Here is a 12,434-nt window from a genome sequence, read left to right on the forward strand (position 1 = left end):
CCAGTACCTTATTGCATCTGTATTTCCTCCTCCGACAATGCCTGGATTGCACATTCTTTTCTAAAGCCAACCCTTTCATTTTTGTACTGAGTTTCATCCCATTGTCTGCTCAATGTATTCTACTTTTGTCTTTCATGCATTATCAATTTTTCACTTCCTGTTAGTGGAATTTTCTATGATAATGTTCTCTATTGGTGCAGTCCAATATGGTCGCTACTAGCCAGTGTGACTATTGAGTTCTCAAAATGTAGCTAATCTAAGGGACTGAATTCTAGAACTTCTTTAATTTTTTAAAATTTAAATGAAATAGTCACACGCAGATGATTCCCATTTACACCAAACATAAATAAGTCAGTCATGTTGTCGTCCTCCTTTTAGATAATATCCCATTTCTGTGTGCCTTCCTTCAAAATACAGTCTACAAAAGTTTTGTCTATATTCAGTCTCCACTTTCCCTTCTTCTACATATTTTTAAATTAACTTCAAACAATCTTTTGACTCAAGTCATGAAAATGGTTCTTTTTATGATCACTAGGGAACCTCAGAGTTACCAAACCCTGTGTCAATGTTGAGTGTTCATTTTACCCAGACCTAACAGCAGCATTTTATTTTTTGTTTTTTACTTTTTGGTACCAGAGACTGAAACAAGGGGCAAATTGAATCACTGAGCCACACTCCTAGCCCTTTTTAAAAATTTTATTTAGAGACAGGGTCTTGCTAAGTTGCTGAGGCTGGCTTTGAATTTGCGATCCTCCTGCCTCAGCCTCCAGAGCCACCAAGATTATAGGTGCACACCACCAAGCCTGGGGATAATAGCAACATTTTACATGGTTAATTCCCTCCTTGAAGTACTTCCTTCTCTTAGTTATTGGGGGCCCTTTGTTCTCCTCTTCCTCTAGCTGTTCTTTATGTTTTCTTTGTAAGGTTTTCATCTACACATCCTCTAATATCGAAACATCACAAACCTCAGTCCTTGAACCTCATCTCTTGACTACATTTTCTTCCTAGATGCTTTCATCCAATTCTGTAGCTACAAATCTTAGAGACAGGATATAGTACTCAATGGATCTCTAGCTCTGACTTTCCCCCTTAATGCCAGACTTGTATGTCCTCTAGACAACAGCCTACTTGAATTTCACATCTGGACTTCATGTTTTTTTATTTTTTGAGTTGTCAATAGACATTTGTTTTATTTATTTATATGTGGTATTGAGAATTGAACCCAGTGCCTTACACATGCTAGGCAAGCACTCTTGCCCCTGAGTCACAACCCCAGCCCCCTGGATGTCATCTTTTAAATCTGCTTCTCCCTGAGTCTTCCCCACTTAAATCAGTGCAGTTTCCATCCTTTTATTGTTAGGCCAAAACTTTTGGAGTCATTCTTGATTTATACATCATAGCCAATCCATAAGTAGATTCTTTTGGTTCTGACCTGATCTCTCATCTCACCTGTCATTCCCTAATCCAAGTCACTATCATCCTTAGTCTGAATTATTGAATGAACTTCCTCTCTGATCTTCTTTTATTTTCCCTTTCTGCCCTAAGTCTCCTCCTCAAACAGAGCAACCCTTTAAAAAACGCAAATGGATTCATACCACAGAAAACACCACACTTCACAATGTTAATTCATTCTGAACATAAGTTCTGAAGGCTGTCTTTAAAGTCCAGCATGATCTGGCTCCCAACTACCTCTCTGACCTCCATCTTCACCCCCTACTCATTCCTTTCTTTCATCCACACAGTTCTCCTCCTTTCCGCTCTTCAAACAGACTACACTTGTTTTGCATCAGGACTTGATTTTTTGCTGTTCTCTAACACTGGAGAATTCTTAATTCTGTGTTCCAGAAAATCCTTTTGGCTTCCTCCCTATCTTCCTTCAGGTCTTTGTTCAGATGGTAACTCTTTAAAGAGGTTTTTGGCCTGATCTTTCCCATCTAATGCACCCTCAATCCTTCCACTCTGATTTATTTTAAATCACAGTTCTTATCTGCCTTCTCAAACTCAACTTTGGGATGAGTTTCATTAGAATCAAGACTTGGTCTGTTTTGTTTTGTGTTGTATCCCCAGGATCTCAAACAGTGCCTGTCACAGAATATGTGTTCACTAAATAATTGCGGAATGAGAGAATAAGTAAATTATATTCTAATGCTCAGAAGTATTAACTACTTAACTTTTTTCTGGGGGTAGATATCAGCTCCCTCATTTTTCAAAGGGTCTGTAATTTCCAAGTACCCATCAATTCAATAAATATTGAATGCAAACTACTGTGCACCTTGCATTGGGCAGGTACTTTGACTACAGTAAGAGATCACAGTCCCTTTTCTCAAGGAATTGGGACAGAGAGTCAAATGGAAAATTACAGTGGGAATTCCGGAGGAAGTATATGAGCTTTCACTGGGTGGATGGTCAGGAGGCAAGTAGATGAAGAGGGAGTGGAAGCCTGTTTCCAGCTTCCCAGATGTGCACAGGGAACCCTTCCAATCTACAAGCCCTGTGAAGGAAGTTACATAATTAACTTGCTCCAGGTTTGGGGCGCAGACTCCTCCTTGCAGACACCTCCTACACAGGTGCATTTATGGAAAGGTGAGGTGGGGTAAGAGTGAAGAGGCGGGAAAGAAAATGAGTTCAACTCCAGCTTTAAAACTAGATGATATTTGTTAGAATCCATTCATTTCATAAAAGACGGCACTGTGTAGAACATTTAGGGTTAGATCTGCACATTCCTTTACATTGTCCCCAGGGCTCGATAATAAAATTCACATTATATTTAACCTTCGGGGCCCACAGTACAGTGCAAAGGTCCTCAACGCTTTCTCTGTTCCGCGTTTTTGAAGCTAAGGCAGGTCCTATCAGAGCGGCAGCAACCGCGGCGTGAAGGCAGAATCGCTGAGCGTCACTCACAACGTCCGCATTGGAGAAACAGAATTGTCCCACACTCCGGGATCTTCATAGTCGGCTCTTCTCAAGAGTCTCCGGGTACTCACCAGTTGGCCCCCCGCAATTCCCTGCGCTGACCTGGGAGGAGTCGACCTCCAGCGGACTCTACCAACTGAGAAGCGCAGGGGTGGAGTAACTGAATGTGCTGAGATAAGTGGAGTAGGATGGAAACGAAAATGCCTTAAATAATAAATAAAGCAATTTTGTTTAACAAACTATTGGACGAAACTCTCTGGACCTCTGAGAAATAGGTTTTTCTATCTTTCAATCTAAAACAACCCCTTCATTCCCCTACACTTGGCGCGCCTGGCCTTTGGTTTCTCCCGCGCCGGGTGACCCCGCCATCACGTGCTCCTCCTGTCCTTCTGGCTGAACGTGCATCCTGCTAAGGGAACTGCCGACCCATGGCAGCCCTTTTGAGACCTGCCCGCTGGCTCTTGGGTGCCGGGTCGTCCCTCCCGCTCTCCCTGCGTCTCCTCGCGGGAGGCCCCGGTCGGCCGCACGCCGCCCCCTGTCTACCCGCCGCTCGCGCCCGGCTTTTTGCGGGGTGAGTGCGCGGGTTCTGCCTCCAGCCAGGCTCCGCGGGGTCGTCTGCGCTTGCCGGAGCTGGGCCCGACTTTAACCGGTCCAGGCTCCTAGCTGCCCCACGACCTAGCTTCCTGGGGCTTTTGGACCACTCGCTCTTCCAGAGTTTTCTAGTGACGGGGTCATACGTCTCCAGAAGGTCATGGCCATGGGCAAGGCTAGCTTCCGGCTTGTTGCTGCCCTCTCTGCTTCGGGACTGGGTCTCTTCTGCCCTTTGGCTGCTCAGGGCTGGTGAAGCTGAGGGGGCCTTTGAAGGCTCTTGTGGGGGTCGGGTGGTGTTTCCCTCTTTAGGATTGGCATGCTTGGGTGCTGTCCCACGTGGGTTCAGTGTTGGTGATTAGTAACCGTGTAGTATTTAGGACCCGAAAACTTTAGTCTTTTTTTTTTTTTTTTTTTGGCGGGGGAGATGGGTTGGGAATTTTGGATGACCAAGGGATAGTTTAGAGCTGGACATCTGATTATGATCCTTTTGGGCTTTTGCCTGCGTTTTCTTAAGTGGAATTTTTCTTCCATATTTAGGAAGGTGGGTTGGGAATTGTCACAGTGGAATCTGACATTGAATGAGTGAGTGAACACATGCAAAGTACTCTATTAGGATCCGGCGAAATAAAGGCACGTTAAAAATTGGGTGGGTGATACATGTGTGATTAAATGCCCTCCTAGATTGAGATTATAGGGAGAAAAGTTTGGTATCAATTTGCTGGGAGGGGATAAGGGAGGTTGATGAACGTGTTAATTTGAGTAATAGTCTAGTCACCTGGAAAGGAGGTTTAAGTTTAACATTGGAGAGAAATGATGGTGGAAGAGTTCATAAAGGTACTTTGAGAGTTAGCATAAAGACTGAGAGCTAATGATATGGAATGGGAGGGTGTGGAGGAGGAAGTCTGGACTGCAGGCTCCTCAGTTTATTTGCATTATGCCATTGGACAAATCACTTACCATCTCCAGACCTCAGTTTTCTTAGCTGTAAGATGGAAGCAGTAAGAGTGTTGTTAGAGTATTGCATGGGATTATATAAAGCATTTAATAAAGGGCCTGACATATAGTAAGTGCTATATAATGACAATGATTATGTGGACCTTTTTGCACCAGCCAGCTGATCTCTACATAAAACTAAAAGAAGGAAATCCTTGCTTATTTATTTATTTATTTTTGTGGTGCTGGGGATTGAACTCAGGGCCTTATGCATTTGAGGCAAGCACTTTACCAACTGAGCTATACTCCCAGGCCTGTTTTATGATCATGTGACTTACTCATAAATCTTTGGAAACTAGTGCTTTTTGTATTGGGCTTGAACAGTTAACGTTCAGAAATCATGCTTGCCTTCATAGAATGACATCTCTTCGTTTTCAGAGTTTCTTTTGGGAAACTTGTGCCAATTACTCTTATTTTTCTCTAGTCTTTCCATCCCTGTGACCCTTGCATTTGAGGGAAGCTGACTAAAAAGGTAATGTAGTAGAAAGGTTTTTGGTCAGGGTGCTCATCAGACCTGGGCTGTTTCCTTGCTGTATAATCTTAGATGTCTTACCTAAAATGTCTGAGCCTAAGTTTTTTTGTTTTTTTTTTTTTTTTTCTGTAGTGGTAACTAGGCCTTTCCCCACTACTGGCAATGCTACTTTCTTGTTTTGGATTCACTTAAATGTTTTCTCAGAGAAGGCTTACTTTGACATCAACCTAAAAATGTACATTATCCTATTTTAGTTTTATCCCTGGCATATTTCACTTATCTGATGTTAGTATTTATTGTTCTCTGTTTCCTTCGTAGAAGGCAAGCTGCCTGAGAGCAGGATTTTGTCTTTGGCCTGTATGTTCAGATCAGAGCAGGCAATAGAGAAGTATTTGCTGTTTCCTGGATTCTGAACATTCTTTCCATACAGTCTGGCACTCCAGAGCTTGTCAGCAAGACCAGATTGTTTCTAATTGGAAACAAAACTTTTCACAGGATTATTACTCTAGAAGCTTTCCAGTCTCTTTCCTGTCCATTCTCTAGTCTCCTTCCTTTTCTTGCTTTTCATTCAGTCTTCTACCCACTGTAGTCACTGGCATAGGACATCATTGTGTTGTTAGTAATTTTTTTGTTGAAACTTCTTTAAATTGTAAAACTCATGTTTTTTGAGGAACAGTTGTAAGGTGTGTGGTGGGAGAATAAATCAAAAATCACCCTTACTTCTGTCATCCAAAGAGAGCCATTGATATAGTACATATCCTTTATTAAGTATGTGTAAAATGTATGTTCATTTTATTTTTAATTTTTGCAAAGGACATCTTAATTACCAAATCCACTTTTTAGTCTTTGATCTCTGACTTACTATTCTGTTTTCTAGTTTTCTCTTCATGAGATCCTTACCTTGGCATCGATGTCACTTTTGATTTTCTTTTCTGTGGGATTTTTTTCTCATTGCTTTCTTTCTGTGTTCATTGAATGCTTGTGTCCTTAAGGGTTTTACCTTTGGTCCTTTATGTTCTGTCACTTTTTCCTTCTCTGGGGGTGACCTTTTTTATTTTTAGGGTAAAAATATTATTATTATTAGCTCTTGCCTACCTTTCTGGTGGTAGCCTTGTTTCTCCTCTACTAGGTCTTTCTAAGCACAGATTCTTCATTTGAATAAAAATGTCTACCTTAAGGGTGGGGATTTAGGTTAATGGTGTAGTGCTCGCCTAGCATGTGTGAGGCCATGAGCTTAATACCCAGCATCACAAAGCAACAAAGTCTATCTTGTGAAGATCACATTAGGAAAAAAAATAGATGTTTAAATTAACAAAGCAGTGCTCAATAAATAATAGCTCTTATTATAACAGAAGGTACTCAATGGAGTACCTTGTTGGATGACAAGTCCTTCAAATCTAAAACATCTGAATCTGGACTTACCTTTCCTCCCAAATCACTTCCTCCTGTGTTCCCTGTTTTTGTGAATGTTGTCTTTTCTCTTTCCCAAAAGAACCTGGATATCTTTGTTCTTGACTTCTCCTTCCCATCTAATTCCCCTTCGTTTATTTATTGCATGAATGATTAAATTCTGAGATCTACTTTGGAACAAATCACTACTTCCTCCAACCCCATTATCATTCCCTAGTGTTCCTGGTAACTTTACCTTTATTTTGTTTGTTTATTTATTTTTATGTGGTGCTGAGTATTGAACCCAGTGCCTCAAGCGTGCAAGGCAAGTGCTCCACCACTGAGCCACAACCCCAGCCCCTGTCCCAGGTAACTTGATCATGTCATTTTCCTATTTATAATTAAGCCCTGTTGTGTCATCTTGTGGTTCCAGTATCAGATCCAGAAGCTAGCATAGGTATTTCTAAGCTAGAGATGCCTCTGGGAGCCTCACCACTTATGTGTCCCTAGAATATGGGAAGACTTCTGTTCTCAAAGTATAACCAGAACATTCATTAACATTATTGTATATGTAACCACCAATATTTCAGATCTGGCTCTTATTCCTCAAAGGCAGGGTCTGATTCCTTTTGTCTCTGTCTAACTTTGTGGCTTGTAGTAGGTGTCAAGTATTTGTTGAGTAAACAATGAACATCTTAGATGTTGGTAAAGGAATATTGTGAGATACAAAGAAGATTAAAGGGTTCTTAACCCATTCATATTATTACATGTGCTTGCACAAATTCATACTAATCTTGATTTCTAGGTATGTCCTGTCTCAGAAGGACAGAGAAAAATGAAAAAAAAAAAAAGTGAAATTATTAAAATTTATCAATCTGTTTTCAAAACTGAAGGACCATAAAGAGTGTACCTCTGTTTTTGCTTTGGTCTTGCTCTTCATTCCTTATTTTAGTACTTTAGCACTTTTTTTTTTTTTTTTTTTTTGTACTGTGGATTGAACGTAGGGTGCCTCAGTCCTTTTTTTATTTTTTATTTGAGACAGTCTTGCTAAGTTACTACGACCTCTCTTAAGTTGCTGAGGCTGACCTCTAATTTGGGAACCTCCTGCCTTATCCTCCTGAGTTGCTGGGATTACAGGTTTAACTCTACCTGATGCCCTTTTCTTTTCTTTTCTTTTTTTTTTTTTAACAAATGCTTTTTTCCAGCTCTTACCTTATTCTCTGTGAGAAGCGGGGGTGGTGGTAAATACTCTTGTTTTCTCACATTTTTCTTATGAGAAATTTTAGAATAATGCTTGTGTGCTTCACAGGAAAGATATAGTGTGAGCTAAATCTGTTTGGAGTGGATTTAGACTGATGATTGACCCAGAGGTGAAAATTACATATTACTTTGTGATAGAATGGTGTGATTTCTACTTATAAAGTTGGAAAAAAAAGAAACTTTCCTTTGTTTACCTCTTGGTTTGGAAAAATTTTAATGTATTAAGAGTCTATTCTGAATCCTTTGGTCTTGTGAAGTCTGACAGATTCACCTCTGCTCAATGTCTGTGAATTACAGAAGACTATGACAAACACATTTATACCTATTAAATGTATGCTGTCCCCAAGAGGGAAATATAGTGCTGTGGTATTTCAAAGAAAAGAGTAATCACATTTGTTTTGTGGTAGGGGACTACTTGAGTTTTAGGGTCACATGATTAAGGATGTGCAGTATTCCAAGGGTAGAGAAGCCCATGAAAATATTGAGCTGTACTTTTATTCTGTGCAGCATGGAGGAGGCTGATAGGACAAAGACCGGTTGATTCCTTGAAGCCCAAACAGGTTGGTTGACTGGTTGATGGTTAGAACCATTGGAGGATTAAAACCCACTGGAGGATTTTGATACAGGTCTTGATAAAGTTTACATAGATTATAGGATAGCTAGACGTTGGGAGTGGACAGTTAGGAACAATGTTGGTACTGCAGGGAGAAAGTTCATTGTGACAGCTTTATAAGATTAAAAAAAAAAAAAGCAAAACAAAAACCCAGACAATAGAAATCTATTGAGTACCTTCTGTTATAATAAGAGCTATTATTTATTGAGCACTGCTTTGTTAATTTAAACATCTATTTTTTTTCCTAATGTGATCTTCACAAGATAGACTTTGTTGCTTTGTGATGCTGGGTATTAAGCTCATGGCCTCACACATGCTAGGCGAGCACTACACCATTAAGCTAAATCCCCACCCTTAAGGTAGACATTTTTATTCAAATGAAGAATCTGTGCTTAGAAAGACCTAGTATATTTCCCAGAGTCACATAGCACAGCTTGGATTTGAACAAGCCTTTTAAAATAAGTCTTGTGATCTCTGCTAATTCATTTAAAAAAGAAGAAAATGCTTTCATAAACACTTAGTTAATATTTGTTATTTGTACTTTGCTAGGTCCTTTGTTTACACTTTCTTAGTGTTGCTCAAACTTCAGGCATTTGTATACTTCAGATTTTTTGCCAAATATGAGTACTTTTGAACTGTTACTTATACTTAAATGTTTTTTCTCTTGGCCTTAGGTAGGTTTAAACTAACATTTTTAAAATTTAATTATATCTCAAGCAAAAATGATAGTAAAATAAAGACTTGATGTAATAGGGATTTTTAAAAAATTATGTTTAAAGATAATTAAACCAATGGACAACTTAGTCTCAATGCTATGTAAAGTCATCTTACCTAGCAGAAATGTTTATATTGGGAAGCATGGCATCATCTCATTTAAACTTCATAAGTAATAGCCTTGTAAAGTAAATACTGTTTTTATCCCCTACATTATAGGCTTAAAGAATATCTTGTGTTGTAACAAAATACTGAATTTACAATGAAGAGAATTTTGTTTCTCAGTTCTGGAGGCTGAGAAGACCAGGACTGAAGGGCTGGCCTGTGGCAAGGGCCTTCTTTCTGAATCATCTCATGGTGGGAGGCAAAAAAGAAAGAGGATCCATTTCTGAAATCCCCTTTCAAAAGGCATTGAACCACCCATGAATGACCTCTTAAAGACCCTTCCTTCCTTCCTTCCTTCCTTCTCTCTTTCTCTCTCTCTCTCTCTCTCTCTCTCTCTTTCAGTGTAGATGGACACAACACAATGCCTTTATTTTTATGTGGTGCGGATGCAACCCGGGTCCCGCCCGTTCTAGGCGAGCGCTCTACTGCTAAGCCACAATCCCAGCCCCCCACTTCTTAATACTGTTACACTGGCGATTAAATTTCATCAACTGTTTTGGAGGAGTAAACCTTCATTCAAACCAAAGTGGAGAAAATTGCAGTAACTTGGTCAAAGTCACACATTTTACAGATAGCAGAGCCTAAAGGCAGGCCAGAACATGGGGCTTAAGCCCGTGTTCCTAAAGCTGTGGTGTTTTCACTATGCCTTGAAGCCTCTTGTTTGTAAGATTATACTTATTAAGTGTTCATAAAAATGGTACATAATCCAGTGGGATGTATACAGAGGGTTAAGTAAGCCTACTTAGGGCACTTTTACATGAAATTTTCTTCCATTGTGTGGGAATTGAGAGTTAATAAGTTGTATCGGTGAGACTGTTGCCTGGAGTTTGTATTTAAGTCAGGAAGGGCCTTGGGAATATGTTTCTTTCCCTTCTGCACTGCCCACTCTGGGTTAAGCTTCAGTTGATTTCCCACCTAGACTACTGCAATAGTATCTGTTTTATCAAAGGACTGTATACCATTGAGTATCTGGGGCAGTTTTTCCCAGTAGAACATAAGGATTTGGAATTGCTTGGTGGATTGGAACAACAGCCTCATTTTTTTCCCTAAATGGTGTCTATTTAATAATTCTGGTGGTTCCTCCCAGCAGGTAGACAATTTAATGTTTTTCCCTCAAAACAGAACTGGATCATATCATAACTCCCGTTTATAAACCTTCAACAGAATCGGCTAGGATTCACTTCTTTGAATAAGATCTACCTAGGATAAAATCCCAATTGCTTACCTTCAAAATCCATGATCCAGCCCTGTCTTTTCTGTCCTGCCTCATCTCTGATGCCATCTGTTGTTTGCTTACTTGGCCTATTGACTGCTCTACCTCTATCTGGAACACTCATCCCTGCTAGATGGGTAGCCATTCCTTTTCATCCTGAGCCCAGACCTTTAAATATCACCATCCTTAAACATTTATCTAAAGTAGAGCCTCACTGTTAGTCTTTTATTACTTATTAATTTTCTTCATAGCTCTTTCCACGATTGGTATATTTATAAAAAGCTTAATTATTATCAGATATATTCACTAGCTAAACAGAAATCCTAGCATAGTGCCTTCTACAGAGAAAGGTGCTCAATATTTTGTTTAATAAATGAAGGAACTTAGGTCCATTGTGATTAAAGGAATCAACAATTATAGGACCTTAAAGGAAGGATGACATGAAGAAAGACGGCTTTGGGAATACTGATTTGGCAATTTTGTGGAGAGAAGCTGAAGCCTGAGAAACTAATGAAGATTTTATTGCAAAAAATCTGTGTGTTCTGGTTTCATCAAAGGCCTAAGAAAGAAATATTCAGGGACTCAGCAAATGGTATGTGAAGAAGGTGAGAGAGATTGAGCAGTTAGATAATTATCCTTAGATTATTATTTTTTTTTTCATACCAGGGATTAAACCCAGGGGTGCTTAACCACTGAGCCACATCCCTAGCCCCCTTTATATTTTTTAGTTAAGAGATAGGGTCTCACTGAGTTGCTTAAGGCCTCCCTAAATTGCTAAGGTTGATCCTCCAGCCTCATCCTCCTGAGACTCTGGGATTACAGGGCATACCCTTAGATTTTGAATTTGAGGGAATAGCAGAGTAGTGGTATAGTTGGTAGCAGTGGAGGAATTCAAAGGAGTATCAACCACTTTTAGGAGGAGTCATCATCTTTTTGAACTTTTGACATGTTAAAACTCAGGTGTATCCAGCAGTGTATAAAAGAAGTATCTGCTAGGACCAAGTGTTCAGGTATGCAGGCTGGTTCAACATCAGTTGGTATAATTCATCATATTAACAGGTTAAAGAAATAGTTAAATTAGGGATTGGTCAGAACATAAGATGTGCATTTGAGATCTCCATTGTCTATAGAATGGTGCAACAAAATAAACCAAGAGAATTGCTCTATGGAAATAAGTCTTATATTTTACAAACATGCCATAAAATCCAAATTCTTACTTGTCGGCCGTTGTAGGCTTTCCATGATCTATTCTTACCTTCCCTGAGTAGGTTTAAGTTTTATTACTCTCCAGTGTGAACTCTTCTTTGCAGCCAGATTAGTTTCCTTAATGCTCTACCACATTGGGCTCATTTCAGAATGAAGACTGCCCAAGTACAGATCCTGGCCCTGTCATCCTGTTATTAGTGAGATATTACTGTGACTTTTTGGGCAGGTTGCTTCAGTTTTCTCATCTGTAAAATGAGGGTTATAGTAAAAATTTTCTAGTATCTAGCATGTATTAAACACATGAAAAACATATCTGTATTTCTTTTAAACTCCTGAGTGACACTAAAATGGCTCATAATGTCAGTGAAGAAGAGAAAAACAAGGAGGGCAGTGTCTTATGAACTGGTATGGTTAATTTGGTATATATTGAAGAAATGCTAATGCTTTACTAAAAATTTTATTTAATAAATAAACAGTATAAAAACATACAAAGAAATCTAAAAATTCAATAAGAAAATTTATGACCCAATTAAAAAAATGGGCAGAGGAACTGGAGATATGGCTCAGTGGTAGAGTGATTGCCTAGCATATGTGAGACCCTAGGTTTGAATCCTCGCACCACAAGGGAAACAGACAAAACAGCCAGAAAATCTGAATAGATGCATCATTAGAGAAGACACAGAGGTATCAAATAATCATATGAAAATGCTCAACACCATGTGTCATAGAGAGTTGTAAATCAAAATGACGATGAGATAGAGATGCTATATCTATTATGATTAAAATCCAAAATTCTGAAAATATCAAATGCTGGTGAGGATATAGAAAAACAGGAACTCTTTTTGTACATTGCTGGTAGGAATGCAGAGTGGCACAGCTATTAGGGCAGGTAGTCTGGCAGTTTC

General features: G+C 39.4%; 1 protein-coding gene across 1 annotated transcript in view; it reads left to right on the forward strand.

Moving 5' to 3' along the window:
* Positions 1-3,293: 3,293 nt before the first annotated feature.
* LRPPRC (leucine rich pentatricopeptide repeat containing) overlaps positions 3,294-12,434 on the forward strand; it is a 108,005-nt gene continuing 98,864 nt past the window's right edge. The window contains exon 1 of the mRNA XM_081264072.1: positions 3,294-3,484. Within this exon, the coding sequence (XP_081120198.1) occupies positions 3,342-3,484 (143 nt within the window). The 5' untranslated portion in view covers positions 3,294-3,341. The remainder of the gene's footprint in view (positions 3,485-12,434) is intronic.

The sequence above is a fragment of the Spermophilus citellus genome (assembly GCF_964194105.1).
Source record: "Spermophilus citellus genome assembly, chromosome: 13".
Classification (NCBI taxonomy): domain Eukaryota; kingdom Metazoa; phylum Chordata; class Mammalia; order Rodentia; family Sciuridae; genus Spermophilus; species Spermophilus citellus.